The sequence below is a fragment of the Danio rerio genome, chromosome 4, assembly GCF_052040795.2.
Source record: "Danio rerio strain M-AB ecotype USA chromosome 4, GRCz13ab, whole genome shotgun sequence".
NCBI lineage: Eukaryota > Metazoa > Chordata > Actinopteri > Cypriniformes > Danionidae > Danio > Danio rerio.
The window spans coordinates 14,029,871-14,050,738 of record NC_141024.2 but is presented as its reverse complement, the minus strand read 5'-3'; the positions used below and the strand labels follow the sequence as shown (position 1 = coordinate 14,050,738).

The 20,868-nt window shown below is 35.1% G+C and overlaps 2 protein-coding genes and 1 long non-coding RNA gene across 5 annotated transcripts in view; 1 reads left to right on the top strand and 2 right to left on the bottom strand.

The window, feature by feature from the left end:
- Window positions 1-16,175, bottom strand: part of calua (calumenin a) — an 86,478-nt gene extending 70,303 nt beyond the window's left edge. For both annotated transcript variants that reach the window (XR_015481925.1, XM_087246465.1), the window contains exons 1-2: window positions 15,873-16,175; window positions 12,601-12,714 (exon numbers count right to left, since the gene is read on the bottom strand). Coding sequence is in view for 1 of the 2 variants with exons in the window: in XM_087246465.1 (XP_087102591.1) it covers window positions 12,601-12,714; window positions 15,873-15,877 (119 nt within the window). In the remaining variant the exon portion in view is untranslated. The remainder of the gene's footprint in view (window positions 1-12,600; window positions 12,715-15,872) is intronic.
- LOC147844665 (uncharacterized) overlaps window positions 1-20,868 on the bottom strand; it is an 892,045-nt gene that overhangs the window by 599,541 nt on the left and 271,636 nt on the right. The gene's annotated exons all lie outside the window — the stretch shown is intronic.
- On the top strand, window positions 3,340-6,817 carry si:ch211-266a5.12. 2 transcript variants are annotated; one of them, NM_001123239.1, is made up of 6 exons: window positions 3,340-3,765; window positions 3,977-4,039; window positions 4,372-4,530; window positions 5,857-5,931; window positions 6,023-6,088; window positions 6,172-6,625. In NM_001123239.1, exons 1-6 carry the CDS (start codon window positions 3,607-3,609, stop codon window positions 6,286-6,288), a joined length of 639 nt encoding a protein of 212 aa, NP_001116711.1. In that variant the 5' UTR covers window positions 3,340-3,606; the 3' UTR covers window positions 6,289-6,625. The 2 variants fall into 2 exon arrangements, with proteins under 2 accessions (NP_001116711.1, XP_087103029.1); XM_087246903.1 differs by lacking the exon at window positions 3,977-4,039 and having other exon boundaries at window positions 6,172-6,817.

The window sequence follows — 20,868 nt, the reverse complement described above, 5'->3', positions numbered from 1 at the left end:
ACAGTTTTATATTTGTTTGTTTTTTGCTTTTAGTGACCATGCTGCAGGTGGTCACTGATATTGATACCATCTTTGGCCTCTATTGAATATATGTTTAAATATAAGGCTTTAGAGTAGGTGCTTTGGCATTTTTAATTTTTTTAATATATTTTATTAAATGTAGTAATCTTGTGGGCAGCTTAACAAACAAGCAAACAAACAAGGCAGGCGTTATTTAGGCATGTAAATTGAGCTTGTCTGCACTGGAAAGCAAATGTTGCAAAACCATTTGACCATTTACAGACATAATATATCAAGACGCATCCAAATTGACATTTGTTTACTGTCGGTGGTGGTGTGTGATGTGTCCAATGTAGAAAACGCAATGTATTTTGTTTGATTTGACTTGACATGTTGCACTTTGGTGCTTCTGTCTGGTGCAGACAAGATGTCAACATATCGAAAGTAATAAAGTAAAAATTGCTTATTGCACAGAAATGGAATGGAATGAAAGGCTGAAATATGCCACTGTGGGAAAGCTATGCAACACCTTTTTATTTTAGCAACATGTAAGCGAAACATAAGCAAGCATTGTTTCTGTAAACAAGTTGTGTTTGCGGTTTCAATCATTGAGAATATATGGGGAAAAGAAATTGTGGTTTTAGTTTGAATTGTGAGCTTTAAGAGAGCACTAGTGGAAAAAAAATGGGTGCCATATGGATGAGTCATCCTGAACTGCAGAGTTCACCTTCAGGGAACTTTAAAACTGTGTCAAATATTGACGATATGGGAATTCAACAATCAAGAAGTGTTCCCATTGCGTCAACACTTGATGCAACGTTTTGTTGCCCCCGTAGAACCATTTTTACAGTGATAACCTGGGACGTTCCCTTTCAGCGGACTTCGATCGATGCTATGGGAACACTTCGCGACTGTTAAAGTCTTATAGCGTCGATATTTGATGCAGCGTTGAAGGGAAATTATGGTTTGTCCAATCAAATGGTAATACTGTATCTAATAACACTACCTCTATTTATGACACTGTTTAACCTAGTATTAGCATATATTTTCAGCGATCCAATCACAAATTTGAAGCCAAGATGCATGACTGCTTCTATACTTGCAAATTAACAAGCACTCAAATCATCAGGTCAAGAGACTTTTCCCTTTTGATATTATCATACACATATATATATATATATATACTGTCACACAAGTACTAATGAATCAGTACATGGGTGTTTACATTGTGAAATCTACTAGCTTAAATGCATGCTTGACTGCCTTTTGAAGTATTAAACCAGTTTACAATGTAAACAAGATAATACAAAACTTGGCAATAAAATCCATATTTCTAACACTGCCTTTCAGGGCCAATGCCTGTATTATCAATGCAGGAAATTTGATATCATATTTACTATCATCTACTTAGAAACTTCACCATGCTTAGGTTTTAAAGCTATCAAATATTGCCTTAATTTTCACAGACACATATAGTTACTGAAGTGCAAATGTATAGTTTTCATTAAAAAGTAGGCGAACTGACTAATGACGTAATCAGCACAAAATGACAAGTGCCATGTGTAAGACGTTTTGGCTTCATTTTTTCCACAGTGGAAGGAAAATGAAATGAATTACTCATAATTTGTATACTCTCACGTTTCAGACACACACGTTCATCTTTAAGATGTAATAAAGCCTGAGGAGCCTTATGATGTTTGTTTTATATGTGCCAGTTCACAAAGGTGTGATTGCTTTCATCTTTAAGCAGCTCAAACTGCATCCTGTTTACACTGACCCACATTTCAAAGAAACAATTGTATCAATGATGAAGTGAGGATAAGTCTATGGAAATCCCCCCCCTTCCTCTCCCCCACCCCTTTGTGGGGATTGCACACGCAGGTACACATCTTACCATCTGCTGATCTTTAATAATTCTTTTTTATGGACAAATAAGTGTATAATTAGAAGTTTCGATGACAACATTTGACTTAAAGGCAAGCCTCCTTGTATAATGTGAGCACTAACAATGTGGACAAACCTGTAAGATAATGTTTTCTTTGTGACAAGAGTCATGAATATCTCTATTTAATATATTTGCCAACTCAGAGTCATATTGATTAGTATCAATTAATGAATCAAACTCACTATCCACTATGTCTTGTGCCTCGGATAAACATCTAAATTAAGGCTTATTATAGTAAGTAACATGCTGTTACGTTTAGGTATGGGTTAGGATTCACTGAAATATGGTCAGGAGGATAATTTCAGTTATTATTTTATCATAAATATGATTTTCAACACACTATAACATGTTTATAAGTAACATTATCTGTTACTTTTTAGACGTTTTATTTCCATCATGTATAATCATACAAACTAGCCATGTGCTTCCTCTGCCGATGTCCTAACAAAGCACTCATTCATTTTATATGCAAAAATACTCTTCGTGTTACTTTTGTACATTTTGTATGATGTAATAGCGCTGTTACGTTAGTTTGTGGCATGCTTATGCTACGTCATGTGGATATTCCACCAAGCAGGTTCTGTGACAAACCCATGTAATTAAGAAGACAACTTTCAGGCAATATAAGAAGCCATAACATACACACCTCAAGTCGGATTCCCACCACGTTTACGCGTAATTGTTATATTTTGATCATACTGCAGTTGGATTTGCTATGTTTGCTTTCATTGGACATTTATTGCAAATATTTTTGAGGTAATTATGCATGTTAGATGTTACCTTCTGGAACAAAACCACTATACATATCTTTAATAATTTGTCTAAAATATATGAAAGAAATAAATTCAGTGATGATAAAAAAAAGATCTTTCCGACTTAATCATCATATTATATTATCAAACATAAATAAAATTAAACAAGTTTAGTTGAAATAAAAAGTCCCTACTATTATAACGTGACAAAGTAACGAATGCTAGCTTTGATGATTCTGACCTCAAAAAACAAAACAACAAAAAAGAATGAGATGAGATGATTTTGGAAAGTGGCCTAGATTTTGAATTCCCCTTAAGTTTCCATTAGAGACCACTTATCACTTTAATAGTTGATTATCCTCTAGTTATCTATTTCTTTAATTGTAACCATAGAGTGTTAAACCAAATATAGCATACATTTTTTGTATTGTCTTATTTATAATTATAATTATAATGGCACCATTTTTGCCACCCATAATGAACTTTTCTTGACCAAGACTGTGGTTTGCTTCAAGATTTTGAATCTGGGACATCCTCAAGCCGCACAAATGTCATGACCTCATTATATCGATGTGATACAATTTTGTGGTCGTTTGTTTTATTTTAGCTGCCTTGAAAAGCATGAAGCAACTAGAAAACTTAGTAGTTCTGTAGTGGCAATCTAAACCCACACATGATCCCAGTGGATAGAGATACAATGCTTGGATTATACTATTATTCAGCCGTCTGATATGATCACCTGTCTTTTTTTGGAACAAAGAGTAGTACTTTGCTGACGTCACCAGGAAACTAGAATAAATACAAAGGTGAGAAGCGGAGAGAAGCAAAAGAAGGAAGAAAAGGAATGAGACAGGTTTCTCAGCCGGACCACCGTTGAGATACTTTCATTTTGTCACTCTGGGACTGAGTATGGCAAGCGCACTGCAGTGTTTTTACTTTATCCTAATGCTCAGCATTCCTATACGTGAATGCATGATGATATCCCAAGATGTGAAATGCATCATCAAGAAACCTTGCTTTGATTTGAGCTTGTTGCCGAAAATGGTAGAGCATGTCAGCAAAGATATGGTAAGTACAAATGATCATACTTAATTATAGAGTATTACAGTTTAAATCACGCACTGATCACATGCAAAGTGTTATAAAACTAAAAGGCAAAGTGAAAGTGATGTGGCCATGGGAATAATCTCATACAGAAAAGCTGTTTATGTTTGGGATTAGTGTAGTAGCTGAAGACTTTGAATATTTAAGTTGGTGAATGTTTGAATTATTCCTTCAGATCGTTGAAGATGGTGAGAAGATCCTCCTGAGGCACAGTTACTTTGACAAAATTCGGAAAAAGGTAAAGGGCATTATCGGATGTCAATTCATGGCTTATCGTATTATACTTCTATGAGTTACTAAATCATTATATATTTGAAAATCAGATAAATTGGGAAGTATGTTAAGAGTCAAATCTCTAATAAGGTCATATATAGGCCTAATCCCAAACCATAAAGAATGCTTTTACACCTGCCATATGCATGTCTATTTCACTTCTACATTATCTTGTGGCTACAGAAACACAATCCAGATTACCTCAGGAAACTTTTTGGTGGCATTCTATCACATTTTCTACATTTCTGGTGGTATCAAATTGAGTGTAAACTGAACTGTATCATTTTCTTCCATCAGAAAACTCTTCACAGCTGTGTCCTGCTAAAGGTCATCGACCTGTTTCAAGATGTTCTCATTAGAACGGAGGCGAAGTCGTCTGTCCATCAAACAGAAAACATCAACCACCATCATGAGCTTATAAACATTATGTTTCAACTCAAAAACTGCCTTTCTAAGGTTAGCACTTTCAATTTTCCTGAATGAACCGTTTCACTGAGTATCACGACAGTATCACTGAATGCTGTAATTGTATCTCAGAGAGAGAAAATACAATAGAACAACCCTTTTCTTTACTGATACAACTATCAAGAAGGTTGTTGCTAGAAGGGATATGGCTCAGGTCATAAGTTTAGAAGAATTATTTATCTTATGTATTAAATGACACATTACGTTGTGTTTTATTAAGGTCTACCCCTACTTTAACCGTAAACCTATAGCCCTTAAGCAATGTAAAAAAAATAGTCGTTATTGTTGTACAGTATCACAAATGTTATACTATATTGATGTCCGCATGCCACAGCTGTATTACCTCAAGAATTGACCTAACTAAACTGTTTTAGCTAAAGTTAGCTTATTGTAGCTTCAAGAGTTCACACTTAGCTGATGATTGATTATAAAGCCTGTTTGGCATGCTGTCCCAGGAGAGAGCCCTGAGCTCATAAGATCCTCGAGTGCGGGGCTCCCTTCCATTTGCAAGGCGTGAAGGGAGTTTCAGTGTAGAAGGGAGTGTCAGGTAGATCTCGAGAAGTACCTTGCTGGAGTAGCTAATGAACAGATGGTGATTGCTCTTAAGAGATAACTTCTTACTAGGAGCATTTCTATGGTGCCGATTTGGATTAGTCAATTAACTTAAGTTGCATGTTTTTGGACAGTGGAAGGAAACCGGGGAACCCGGGGAAAGGGGAAACCCACGTGTGCACGGGGAGAACGTGTAAACTCCGCACAGAAACGTCGGCTGGCTTGGTAAGGACTAGAACCAGTGACGTTCTTGCTGTGAGGCAACAGTGCTAACCACTGGGCCACCGTGCCACCCATCTAGGAAAGGAGGAAGAGTCGGGGTGGAAAGGGGGTTTATTTAAAACAAAGATGACTGTTAAATGGAACTTAAGGTATTTATAGTGGCTAAGGAATTGTCTGATTGGTCTTTCTAGCAGCATGCTAATTAACAATGCTAGCAATTACTTACCAATTACTAACCAGAGATTTTTTTACTATATAAGTAGATAAAAATGCCTGTATTATTTACCACTGGAAAAAAAACTTAATTTAGTCACATGAGCACAGCTTAGCCAATCACATAGCTGTTTTTAGTCTTCTTCTGTGCACTGCTATAGAGGCAGCATTAACATGAGCCATTATACTTTTCAGGCTATAGGTTTCAGCATTCCCTTAAACTATTTTTGATCTTACTTTAATATGAAGCAAAATATTGGTTTAGCTTCTAAATAAAAATTTAGGATGTTCACTTGGTCTGCACCAATCAACTTTACTTCTTTGTTTCAGAAAAAAAATCAATGCAACAAGCTATATAACAATGCGGACACACAAAATAATACATCTACAGCCGTCCCCACAATGGTAAATATTTCAAATAAATGTTCAATGTTTGCAAATAACAGTACTTTAAAGTGATTAAATCACATATGCGTACTACAATCCGACTTCACAGAAAGACATGACCCCGTATCAGCTTGCAGTCATACAGTTGCAAAAACTGAAGAATGCTCATGACAAAGTAAGTATTAGTAATAACTAGCTGAACGACTCATAAGACCTCTCATTGCGCATTCTTACTAACTCTATCTGCTTAATTTAAAGGTCAGTACTGTGCATGTCCAGGAGAGGGTCATGGATGAGCTGAAAACTCTCCATTCCTACATGCAAGGAAAAGGATTCCGGAAAATTCTGACTGAGGAGAGTCATGATGTTTCATGAACTCCAATGCTTTATGCCACATCTCTGCCCGATCACTTTAAGATGCGCCAGTTTAAGCAGGGACAAAATATCAAGCTAATAAGACAAACTTTTGTCTTGAAGTTTTGTTTATAATAAGGTATTTTAGTTATTTTATGTGCTTTTAGTGCAAATATCTTTTTATAAGTAAATACTATTTAAACAGTAAATGCATATTGCTTACGTACTTTCGGTGAAAGATTGAGTGTTCTGCAGTAAACGCAGGTTAAATAATAGATAAGACAGTTTTGTTTTAAAATGTTTGTCCTTGTTTACTTTTGCATTCATTTGTCTGCTCAGTAAAATATTTTTAACATCCATTTCTATCTATTTACTTGTGTTTTGGTTGTGTAAAGTATCCAAATTTCCTTAAGACACTTTCCTGTTAGAATGAGTCAGCTCGAGATTGATTTCAATCCACCTTTTGTCATCTTTTTTTCATGAAAACGTTCTCATGTTGCTGGATTACATTGATTCAAGCTGATTATAGAATAAATTATTTTCCCCCAGAGCTCTTTTCCGGCAGTTTGTCATTCATGCCTCTGCAACTGATATGCACTCTAAGAAATAAAGGTAAAGGCGGTCACTGGGGCAGTACCTTTTTAAAAAGGTACATATTTGTACCTAAATGGTTTAAAGGTACTTTGGAGACTAATATACACTTTTGAGGTACAACTGTGGACTCTTTGGGTACAAATATGTATCTTTTGAAAAGGTACTGCCCCAGTGACAGCTCCTGTACCTTTATTTCTGAGATTGTAGCATGTCTGAGATACAGGCAAAACTCACCCACACCAAGAGTGTATGTGACATGAATTACATGCTCACTAACACATAAACAATCATCATTTTATTCACATACATGTACTTGGGGGAGCATCATTTTACCTTGATGGCACGCCATGCAACTTGTTCACGCCGGCATTATAATTTACAGTTCTGACATTAACAAAACACTTAAACAATGCATGGTGGCATCGTGGCTGCAATACGTTTGGTTACAAACATATCGTCACCATAGAATTATAAGGTTCTATCTGACATTTTTTCAAAATTGAGTTATTCACTTATTCTTATTAAATGACAACTAATTTACATTATGGGATGTTTTTTTTTATAAGTTGTTTAAATTTCAAGACTTTTTGTTTAAAAAAAACAAATGTTACACACATTCTGTTTGCTATGGAATACAAAAACTGTGAAGCTCAATATCTCAAAATCATTTAGAACACAGATAGAACCATATAATTCCAAGGTGACGATTTATGCATAAGATTAGATTAACAGTGCTGCAGTGAAATGTGTTAAATATTTGTTGTTATTATTTTAATTTCCCTACAGACGTCTTATGACTATAAGCAACTTTGCAACTACAGTTCATCTGTAGAGTCTGAGCCATCTGCTAACATTGTAATAATAGATAACTTTGCACCTAACCATATTCTAACTCTATTATTGGTCTATTAACAGTCTACTAATACACCTCTTATTAGAGTTAGTTTGCAGTTTCAAAGTTACATATGCAAAAATCTCTAACATCTAAATAAATTATTAAAAAATTACACATTTTAAGTGCAAAATCCCACAATAAACTACTGGCTTACCTGCCTATTATTAAGTTATTGGCTGTTTATACTTATAAATAAGTTAAATACTTATAATACTAATACTTACATACTCATACAAAATACTTAAATACTTATAAACAGTGTTGGGGTAGCGCATAACAAGTAATGTAATGATATTACTTTTCTAAGTAACGCATTACTTTTAAAATAAGTAATAATATTTGAGTTACTTTTTTGAAAATGTAATGCGAGTTATTTTTTTAGTTTAATTAATGAGCTTTAAAAAATAAATTGCTGAATTAAAATTAAAGAACGCATCAACAAAAAGGAAAAGGGGATTATGTCAATGAACAGTGATTTTACTTAAGACAAATACAAAAGTAGTAAACAGATTGAGTTAAACTTTCAAAAAATGTGTATGTACGGCATGTAGAGCTCTGGTGTCAGGAAGTTCTCAGATAACATTATCCTAAAATATATTTTTTGATGTGTTTTCTAAAAGGTAAATGAAGGTGTATGTTGTACAGTGCATTATTAACTGCAGAGCTCCTCTATTAAAAAAAAGAAAGAAAAACAAAAACAAGTTGTGAAAGAGATCAAGCCTTAGCCAGATATTAAAAAGTAATGCAAAAGTAACTCAAAAGTAATGCATACCATAAAAAGTAATGCAACTAGTTACTTTTCTGGAGGGTAACTCAATATTGCAATGCATTCCTTTTTTTAAATTAACTTTCCCCTAAACTGCATATACATACTACTAACTGTAAATTAGCAGCAAATTAGTACTTTATTGATCTAAAAGTCTTAGTTCATGGTTTATTAATAGAAAAATTGTAAGTTTAACAATTTTAACAAAATGTGAGCCAAACTATGTGCATGTCCATGTTGATTTTATACTATATTTATTTGTAGAAAATAAATTCAATTGCAAAATGAGGCTTCAAGTACACACCATGACTAAGCAGGATATCATTGCTGTTGATCTTCTAAACATCCGTTACTTCGGAAGTCAAAACCATAGATCTTGATAATATCTCATTTAAATCATGCTGAAAAAGACACAAGAAGACTGCAGCGCCCACAGTGGAAACTGTAAGGGGTTAAACAAAGCAACAAAAGTGAAGAGAATAAAGCACTTCTGAGTGAAAAAACTGTTTTTTGTCATTTCAAAATTAGCTAGACTGAAAAGATGATAAGAGGCTTGCAATTCCTTCTTTAGTTCAGGCACAAGTGTGACAGCCCTATATGGACGCTTTGCCTCATCGCATGAAGTGATGTCACTGAGAAACCCCCAGTCTACCGTCACTTCTGGTAAGCCATGTCTATAGTGAAACTTACGATAAGTAGAGCAGAGCAGACCACAGACTCAGACTTCTACTGAAGGGTGGTGTGCAACACACACACACACACACATACACAAAACTAAGACATGAGCTTGGGGAAGACAAACAGCAGCTGCACAATTTGATGAGAATCTATTAAGGTACTTTTGGAGGGAAAACAACACATGTTGGATTCTTTAAAAAGACAATAGTTTAAAGAAATTAAATAAAACATGACAGTGATACTGTGTTTCCTCTAAATAAGAATTGCTTAATTTGTATTTTTGTGACTCCATTGTAAATATCATCATCTGATCATCATCATCAGTTTAAAATGTCAGCTTACAATCTAGCGTTCAGGTTTTGGGTTGAAAATAAAAGTATATCTATTTATATGTGCGTATATGAGTGGGTGTCAGCAATTTTGTTCTCGCTCTGCATGCATCCAAAATGCACCATGTGCATCTCTGCACATCAAGCTTTAATGACATCAGCTTTTTCTTTGAACCACTGTGCATTAAGACTTATGTGGAACAATTATTAGAAGCAGCTAGAGAAGGAAGAAAGCAATATTCTAAATTTAAAAGTCTTGTTCTTTTTAATTGCCAATTTAGTTATTTGCATATTTCCCTGAAGTGGGTATGCTTTAATATACTGCCCTAAAGTCTGATGTGCTTCTCAAAAGAAAAAATATTTAAAGAATTATTCATGAATGGCTGCCTCAGAGGTTCTGCCTTCCTTGAATTCTTGATTTCCTGCACCTAAAAATTACCAGTCTTATAATATTATTATGGTTATGGCAGTGTTTGTATAAGGCATATTTAACCCTAACCCTAATTTAAGTAATTGAGTATTTTTTCTCAAGAGTTGTAATTTACTAAGTTGTTTTAAAAATGTGTACTTTAACTTTTCTTGAGTACATTTTCAGTGCAGTATCTGTACTTTTACTCCACTACTTTCTTTCAACCTGCAGTCACTACTTTATTTTTCCTGCCTATGGGGATTAGAAAAATCAGTCCTGTGATTCCGGTCAAATCAAGTTACACACTGAAAGTAAATCGCATCAAAATGAACTACCTTAAGACATGGGCGATTTTATAATAGCAGTAAACAGTTTGAAAGCATTAAAAGTGTCCAAAAAGATGTTCAAAATCTTGACACGCATTGACCCAGAGACTGTTTAGATGCATGTCACTGATGAGAAGATGACGGATACTGTATGATGACTAAAATGGCCTGAAACACCAAGCAGGCATCACATTGACGTTTTACCTCAACGTCATGGGGTTGTTACATTTTGTGTGGAAATGAAAATCGAGTTGACATCAGAACTCAACGTCAGGCCAACGTCAGGCCTAAAACCAACCAAATATCAATGTCTAATGATGTTACAGCTTGACGTTGTGTGGAGGTTACCACTGTGACATCTATCAGATGTTGGTTGCCATAACTGATGAATATAAGTCAGTATTTGATCTCAATAAGTGGTTGGTTTAAGATGTTGGCTCGACGTTGGATTTTAATCCATTTCTAACACAACCTAAAATCAACCAAATATCAATGTCAGATGACATCATTTTTGGACATCAAAAAAACGTTGGCCTTAAACGCTGGGTAGCCATTGAATTTTGGTCACCTGATGTCAAAACCTAAATCTAACCTAATATTGACATCTTATGACGTTGTGTGCCTGCTGGGCAATAACTAGATGCACTACAGAATGTTACGTTTACACACACATGCACAAATGACATGTAAACGCATCAGCTTTTAACAGTAATACTCACTACTCATACTTTGAGTAATATTTACAACAGATACTTTGAGTAACATTTACAACAGATAATTTTACTCTAACTTCACTACATTTTTAGGCAAGTAATGGTACTTTTACTTAAGTATGATTTTTCAGTACTCTTTCCACCACTGATTATGAATTATACTCATGTTAATGTTATTGCAAAACACTATTGCTAATCTTAAGGTGGAATATGATTAGAGTTAGCCAGGTTTTTTTATGTATGCATGTTTAGTTTAAACATTGTGTAGGATCAACAGTGTAGTTACAGCTAACTACAGCTCTAGTGAAATTTAATATATGCATACACTCACAGAAAAAAAAACATATGAGAATTACATGAGCTTTACATGTTAAAAATCATAATTAAAGCATTCATGGAACACGTGAAACCCACATTTTTTCGAATAAAAAATATGATCAGCATTTTTTACATAAAAACCATGTTTCATTTGTGTTTAACAAGTGACTTCAATATGTGAAGCTCATTAGACTGTCCATGTGACTTTTCTGTAAGGTCAAACAGTAGTGGTGACCAAAACTGAAGCTGGCCCATAGGAAAATAATACATTCAGGCTTTTTTCAAGCACACTGATGTTGCATTGATATTAACATTCTAAGCATATTGCAGTTGTGCAAATAAAACATTTACATGTGCTCCCCGCTCCAATTGTTTCATTTGTGATTATGCTAACATGAAGTAACTTATGAAGGAACGCACAAGGGGTTGACTTCTAATACAAGGGAGAGGAAATGAGATATTAAGTGATTATTCATTTATTTCCTTTTGACTTATTCTCTTATTTACGAGAGATCGTCACGTTAATTATTAAAGGCAAAATAAACTGACTCAAAGTGATTATAATAAAGTCAATGTTTACTTCTTTATTAGTGATATTTATTTATTATCATTTTCCTATGAATTTGTGGTGCAATTTTTGAACATACGCTGAGGTATCATTCATTCATTTATTCATTTTCTTTCGACTTAGTCTTATATATCAGGGGTCGTCACAGCGTAATGAACCGCCAGCTATTCCAGCATTTCTTTTCTGCAGTGGATGCCCTTTCAGCTGCAACCCAGTACTGTGAAAAACCCATACAATCTCACATTCACACATGCACTTTGCACACTATGGCCAACTTTGTTAATCCAATTTACCTAGCACATGTGGGGCGACTGTGGGGGAAACCATAGCACTCGGAGGAAACCAGAGTGAACACGGGGAGAACATGCAAACTGTACACAAGGTTTTAAGTGAGTTTAATGTAATGGAAGTTTACATTACTTGTAAAGTGGAACTAATTCATCTTAAAAATTGAACGCAGAAACATTTTTAACAGTGTCACCACTGTATAGTGGGCGGATGAATATTTCTGTTCCACCAATCTGAAATAAAAATGTGTTATACAATTGCAAAATGACTAATCATTGCTTAAATGGCTTTCATTTAGTATTATACAGGAATGAACAGGGAAAGATGAGAGAGAATAATGTGAGGTCAGAACCAAAAGTGAGTATAATTAAGTAGATCATGAATCTTTGAAGTCATTCTTGTCACGCTTCTCCTTACCGCATTACCCTCCGAAATCGAAGTTCACCCACCTCACACAGTTTCGGGGAGAATTTACAGGGACTGGCAGGCTGTGTAGGTTGAGGATTTCTAAAGGTTCCACTGTCATACATTGGCTTCCAGCAAACATGTTGCCCTCATATGTGCTGAAACAGGGAAAAAAAAAAGTTTTATTTGATATTAGGCCTGAAGACATGACTTTTACCTAATTACACAAACAAGGCTTAAGGGTAGTCTATAATAAACTGCATGCTTGAGCTATCTAACCGGAAAAAATAAAAAACTTTCATTGAAATGTCCTAAAATATGCCAGCGATATAGATTTGTTCTGATACTGCTCTAATTAAAATAAGGCCTAGTCCTTGCCCAAGCTATGCCCTGTTTGTAAAACTTTCTTTTAGTAATTGTATTGTCCAGTTGTACAATCCTTCACCAATTAAAGAAAAACAAACCCTGCAGGAGATCCTTATTTAGATTTTACAGACATCACATCATGTTGTCTGATTAGCTGCATTCAAGGTGGCTGTATACATTTTATACTTCCCTGTTCCCATGGATGTACTGTACAAATTGAACATTCAAACATACCTCATTCAATAAATACACTGTCTTGTAAAATTCACAAGTTATATCGGAAGCAAGGTATGGTGGTTAGGAGATAAAGATCAGAAACTCAAATAGCAAATTATAATGATGCATATCACGAAACCAAAACAGACACAAAGGATTTGACACATCCTCTTTCAGAGAATTTCTCAAGACTGTAAATACATTTATCAGGCTTTAAAACTGATGCACTATGCCACAAAATATTGCAATTATTATGAGATAAAGACAAGCTACACTGTAAAAAAAAAATCTGTAAATTAGCAGTTTTCTGTATTTTTGTGAATTCATGCTTTTATTTTATTATTTTTCCCTGTATATTAATGCTTTTGAATTGCGTTATTGGACCGTGATCTTTCTTCCAACAACTTTTAACCTTGAAAAGGTAAAAAAGTGAGTTTTATTTAAAAAAATTTAATAGTTTAAAGAGATATATTGTCTTGGTTAATTCTAACCACTTATAATAAACAGCCAGTACAATTTCTGTTATTTTAAAGACTTAATTTTCTCTATTTTATTTCTAATTCAAACTAAAATGTCAATAAAAGCCACTTTGTTAAACTGTAGAGCTGAATTTTCAACATCAAAAGTCGACAGAGCAGAAATAAAGATCCCATAATGCAATTCACAAATGTAAATAAACAGAAAACACAAAATATAGAAACTGTTAATTAACAGATTTTTTTACTGTGTCGATAAATTGAGATTAACTAAGTGGTTGCTAGGGTGTAACTAAAGTGCTGTGGACAGAGGGTGGTGTGTTGGGGAGGGTTTTAATCCCAGAGTTATGATCCCAAGATGAATAAGAACAAAAGAAAATACTGTGACTGTCCAGCAGAAGAAAACATCAAATCAGCATCAAAATCTTTTACACTTAGCATATGTCAAACACCATATTCTCTTTGTACATTATGCTGCTCCCTTAAAAAATAATTGGTTAGCAAAAAACATCCTATATCTTACCTAGTAAAAAAGGGCAGTAACAATTTAGTTTCCATGAGCTGTCATTTCAAAACGTGTCACATTTCCTGTGTATGCTCATTTGCTCCGCAAACTGCGTGGTTGTAAACATGTAGGAGTGAAGACCAACAAACAGAACCAATCTAAAATGAATAGTCAGAGGAGTCTATTGATTGATGCATTGAATATAAAGTTTATGAGTGAGTTTTTGAGGGTTTATTTAAGTCCCTGGCCTTAAAAGTACTGTAAAACCGCTGTTGGTAAAACATGGCTTGAGCTTAACAGATTAATGTAATTCATTTACAGAGTGAAATAACACATTTATACAAAAAGGACTGTCCCTACTGTGAATGATATAGCCCTACAATCATTTCTGTTCCATAGGTGAGAAGGTCAATTAAAAAAATGTGATTGGAAAATACTGATGAGTCAGGCTGCTCCAACCCACATGCACATGATGCCTCATGGACCACAAGTATGATTGGCAAGCAGAGCTGAGTGGCATTATGTCGGGCAAATTGCAAATAAATCATATATATATATATATATATATATATATATATATATATATATATATATATATATATATATATATAATATCACTGATACATATTACACAAAGCTATACAGTAAGATTTGAATATAATTTAAAGTGTTACAACATACTACAAAATACCAGTAAAATTATAAAATACTAGTACAAAACACTAGTATTGTATGAAATGTAATAATGTATTTATGCAAAATACATAAAAGGCTATTTGCAAATTATTAAGATGATGAATTAATTCTGTGAAAATACTAAATTATGTACCCAGAGAATATAAAAAGCCTTTTAAACTTAAGAAATATAATTTGATAACTACTTCTTTTAACGTGCCAGTCATATTTTACAGATTCACAACTGTAACCAAAACGATATCCTTGCAGTAAGAGTGCAGCCATTACTCTTAAACACCATAAACAGCATCAAGTATGGAAAATATTATTCAGATTTATAATGTATGACTGTGGTTATTCTTTGAAGACACCATTGTTCTGTTTATGGTTGGTCTGGACTACCTTTTGAGGTTAAGGGTAAAGGTGTAAAAATAGAAAACTTTTTCAAGACTTCAGAATTACTAGGCTATGGTTTAGCTGAAATAAGGATACTGAGCTTAGGGAGGAGGTGAGGGTATTTCCACGAACACACTTTTCTACTGAGTAAGGACTGGACCACTGACAAGAAACAGTGCTTCGCTACACATATTTAATGAAGTCTGTCTGCAGTGCTTGGTTATCAAATGTGGAATGTCAATTTAGCATCTTCACATTGACCATGTGTACAGAATGATACGTTTAAAGAAATGCAAATAATACAAATTGAAATACAATACTTAAGAATTATGTTATTGCAAAAATGTACAAAATTATGGCGTTTCAAAATAACAGCAACCTACTCAATCATAGCCTACTGATAAATGGCGACATATCGCCACCCAGTGGATAACATTGAAACCAAAACGGATATGAACTAGGCCTATTGTCAAGTAAAAAAAATAATAAATCAATAACATAAAAAATTGACAACATAAAAACAACAGAAATCGGGGTTTCTATTACACTGTGCTTCTAAAAATTTAAATGAAAGAGCCTAAACAAGCACTATGCCTACAAGCATAATTTACGAGAATGGTGGTGATATTCTTACCACAAATGTAAAAATTCAAAAAGAAAACAACAAATAAAACCAACTTACTGCATTGATGATATGACGTCAGCTATGTTTTGGCGGCATCGGCGGCGGAGATTTTGGCGTCGTGATTTGGCAGCGGATGAAATGTGGAGTTCGCCGACGGTAAATACTTTTATAAAATCACTTTAATGTCGACTGCGTTGTTAGTGATTTTGGTGTTTACACATGCTGGATGACTTTGGTGTAATTTTAATAGCAAAACTGCTGTTTTAGACAGGCGCCTTTAAGCCACCAGAATCCCAGAAGCAGACCTGACGGCATTTGGCGGTCTTTCTGAGGAGGCCAGCTAACGTAAGTTACACTACTAAAGACACCAGGCATTTGAATAACTTTGTAACATTTAGTTGTTACATTACAACATTTGATTTTTAACATTACAGTATAATTATGCTAGGGAAACGCTATTGTATGATGTCATGAACGTTTTTGACAAAATTAAAGCATAAGTATATTAATTTATGGAGAAGCAATGTGATTTGATGAGTTGTGAATTTGTTTGTTTGTTTGCTACCAATGTAGGCTAATTTGAATAGAATCACAAAAAGATGTTCATTTCCGATAAGCAGGTTCTATTAGTGAAAGAATATAACTAATTCATCACAAATGATCATCTTGGGTTTGCTCAGCCGGATCAAACTGTTTTATTTATTAATTATTCTTTTAAAATTATTATTAATATTTATTGAAATAGTTCTAAATAATTGTTGACCTGAAATATTGTAGATTGTGGCATACCTGAGGGAAATAGTCTACATTTGTTGGAAAAGGGAGTCTTTTTAGGTCAATGGAAAAAAAAGCTTTAATAGACACCCTGTCAATTAGGATATTGATCCTTTTTGTTTAATGATGTTTTGTGATCAAATTGAAACTTTAATCGGCTATTTATTATCACATAAATTGTAGGGCTTTAGCCACAAATAATATAATGCCCTTAATACCGTTCTTTTACTTACAGTACATGTTCTTTTAGAACCACAGTTGATTTATTACATTTATAAAATTTACATTAGGGTATCACGGTGGCGCAGTGGGTTGCACGATCACCTCACAACAAGAAGGTTGCTGGTTTGAGCCTCGGCTGGGTCAGTTGGCATTTCTGTGTGGAGTTTGCATGTTCTCCCCGTGTTCGCGTGTGTTTCATCCAGGTGCTCCGGTTTCCCCCATGAGTCCAAAGACATGTGGTATAGGTGAATTGAATAAGATAAAATGTCTGTATTGTATGAGTGTGAATGAGTGTGTATGGATGTTTCCCATAATGGGTTGTAGCTGGAAGGGCATTCGCTGTGTAAAACACATGCTGGATAAGTTGACGTTTCATTCCGCTGTGGCGACCCCATATTAATAAAGGCACTAAGCCGAATGAATGAATGAAATTTCTGTGTGCAAGCTATAGATTTAGGGGAGATTTCGCGCCATCTAGTGGTGCATAGGAAAATAAAATCCAATGCAAATTTTATTCTGCCATGTCTCTAGTCTAGTAGTACCACATAATTGCATAATGTGCAGTACTGTCAGGGAGAGAATGAACTGGAGTTTAATACAGAGACATATTTTAATGGCTTATGTTTGAAAATGTTTTTTATGCATAATTATTCATTAATTGACATGTTAATTATACTGTATGTTTAAATATTTTATTGTGCTTTACTTTATGGCTGACAGATAATATTTTCCAGGGATCTGAAAACCTCAAAGTGGAAGCTTTGCCTGAAAAACGTGAGAGAATCTTCAGAGAATAGCTGGAGAAGAAGGTAAGGGAGTGCCACATACATAAAAATCAATAAAGTAATATAGTTTTAATATAGAATTTAAAAAAATGTTTTAACATTTAAATAATTTGATTTATCTGGCACGTTTTAGTGGTCAAATAAACTTAACAAAACCAAAAAAATAAACACACATAAAAGTATAACTAAGCCAAACATCTGAGCAATATAGCAACAACCAAATACACAGTAAAGACACATAGCATAGTCAGAATTCAGATTGAAAGTATTGTCTTGTGTCCAATCTACAAGTGCATATAAAAAAGCATATTTGAATGAAGAAATAAACTATCAAGATGACACATGCAGAGAATTAAGACAATGGTGTGTATGATCACAGCTACTACACTATAAAACATTGTCCATGATTGAACCACCATAGAAACTGCACATCATCAATGCAATAAAATGCAGCAGCAGATAAGCTGAAGTGGTTAACTTGAATGCAGATTGGCAAACCCAACATTACAAGTCATTAAATTTCAGGCATCAGATATCCAAATGAGAGGACATTATGAGGTAAGTTTCTTAAAAGTTAAACCTATGTACACAGACATCTGAGAAGGACAGCAAGCAAGAACAGGTAAAAACAGCATGAATGATGAATTAGTTGCTGCAAACTATTACAAACACTTGCCTTTTAATGAAATACACAACTATTACAAATACTTGCCTATAATAATACACCAACCATTAAATTAGGAACGCACTGTATTAACATTCTGCTCTACACTAAATAATAATGTGATGGATACTAAAACAAAACAAGATAACAAAATTCATTGGTGTTACTATTTATTATAAAGTAAAGATTATTCAACATTTTGCTACCAAGCTTTGCCTTCTTCCACTATCATGGGTTTTTATTTAAAAAATGACACAGTTCACCTAGGCCCCGTTTACACTAATACGTTTTAGTTTTAAAACGATATTTTGGGACGAAAAAGATCCACGTCTACACTGGCGTTTCACCTACCGTTTTTGAAAAGATCTCCGTCCAAACTTTATTGCTGAAAACACACAGCACGTGTCAGCAGCGTATGCAGACGTCTGACCGCCAGGCAGGATGAAAGCAGTGCACGTCAGACAGTTCATCAAGGATCTTCTGCTGATTTTATCGCACAATAGTTGTTAAACATGATATTTAATCTTGTCTCTATCTACCGACTATTTTGTCTTTTGAATCTATTTTGTGTTATGTGCTCAGGTAACGTGCTTTGCCTGAGCACAAAGATAAGTTAATATATTAATCTGACCATGTACACTGATTCTGTATATTGACTTATTGCTTGCCTTTTTTCTTTATAATGTATAAACTTATTGTACGTTATACTTTTATAATTGCCATTATTGATTATTAAAACTGATATTCAGCAAAAAAGACAGATAGTATGTTGCATTTTTTCAATGAAAATGAAAGGAGGCTGTTATAGACTCTTCGTTTTGTTATAAATATGCATACAGTGCCTCAACATTTCTGGTGTTTGTTAAGTTGTTAATATCAAAATGAAAATAGGCATTTCCTTATATCATGTTTCAATTTCATTGTTAAGATAGCCAAGGTGATGCAAATGAGGTTATATAGTACGCTCTTCCCTTGGAAGGTTTACCCAATGTGTCTTTGGGAGTTTGTTTTCTTAAAGGTGGCTTATAAAGGAAATCTGGTTATATATAGGCATAGTCAAATAATAAGAGTTCAGTATATAAAATGGCCATACTTTGAGCCTCAGACACTATTGTTTTTTTGTTTCATGTAAAGTCCATGAAAGTAAAACTCTAGTGGACTGTCATGATTACCAGCGATCGCTTACCACCAGAGGTCGCTGGTAAACATTCACACTCCTTGAACTACATATCTGCCATGTTATGGACTACAACACCCAGTCAGGCCACACACACACACACACAACCGGTTCAAGATCCAGACTGATTAAACTCTCACAGCTGAAGCCATTTACACCATGATTATTCTGACTATTTAAACCCCTCTGTTCCACACACATGTTGCTGAGTATTGTTAAGCTGTTGCTGTCCTTTTGTAAGCGGTTTCCTTGTTTCCTGTTGCCTGTGTTTTTGACTTTTGGACTGTTTATCGTGTTTTGACCCTTTTCTGCCTGCCCCGAACCTTTTGCCTGTTTTATTGGATTTGCTTCTGGATTGCCTACTACACTGTTTATACTGGTATTTGAAGGATCTGGGTCTACACGGCTCGCTGTGCAATTGGATGCTGGACTTCCTGTCAGGCAGACGCCAAGAGGTCAGAATGAATAACATCACCTCTTCTACACTGATCCTCAACACTGGTGCTCCGCAGGGCTGTGTTCTCAGCCCAGTCCTGTACTTCCTGTACACACATGACTGTACTGCCAAGCACAGCTCCAATGTCATCGTTAAATTTGCTGATGACACAACGGTGGTGTGCCTAATCACCGATAATGATGAAACGGCCTACATAGAGGAGGTGCACACTCTGACGCAGTGGTGTGAGGAAAACTACCTCTTACTCAACATCAGCAAAACCAAGGCATTCAGGAGAGAGAAGAGAGAACACACCCCTATCACCATCAACAGGACACCAGAGGAGAGATTCAGCACTTTCAAGTTTCTTGGAGTACATATCGCTGAGGATTTGACATGGACTGCCCACACAGACGCAGTGCTGAGGAAGGCACAACAACGCCTCTTCTTCCTCCGGCATCTCAGGAGGTTTGGAATGAGCCCCCACATCCTCCGCTCGTTCTACACCTGCACTGTGGGAAGCATCCTGTCTGGCTGTATCACCACCTGGTATGGAAATAGCACCAGAAGCAATCGCAAAGGTCTACATAGGATTGTGCGAACTGCTGGAAGCATAGTAGGAGGTGAGCTTCCCTCCCTCCAGGACATCTGCACCAGGCGGTGCATGAGGAAAGCCAAGAGAATTATCAATGATTCCAGCCACCCAAGCCATAGACTTTTCTCTCTGCTACCCTCAGGCAGATGGTTCTGCAGCATCCGGTCACGCACCAGCCGGCTGAAGGAAAGCTTATTTCTTGTGATAAGCCTTTTATGCATTTTTATTACTCATTTTGAATATGGTATCATCATGGTTATTATTATTATTACAATTGATATCAGTTGTATGTACCAGCAATAAACAGTTGTATTGCTTGATTGGTATAGTGTAAGGACCTTTTATTAGTACATCCTCTTGATTGATTAGCACAAATAGCAAAGAAATAGTATTAGTACAA

Excerpts from the sequence above, each read along its gene's own strand:
- si:ch211-266a5.12 (NM_001123239.1), top strand. The coding sequence starts at position 3,607 with ATGGCAAGCGCACTGCAGTGTTTTTACTTTATCCTAATGCTCAGCATT. Across the intron at positions 5,932-6,022 it reads CTACAGCCGTCCCCACAATG|AAAGACATGACCCCGTATCA; the intron begins GTAAATATTTCA and ends CCGACTTCACAG. Across the intron at positions 6,089-6,171 it reads TGAAGAATGCTCATGACAAA|GTCAGTACTGTGCATGTCCA; the intron begins GTAAGTATTAGT and ends CTTAATTTAAAG.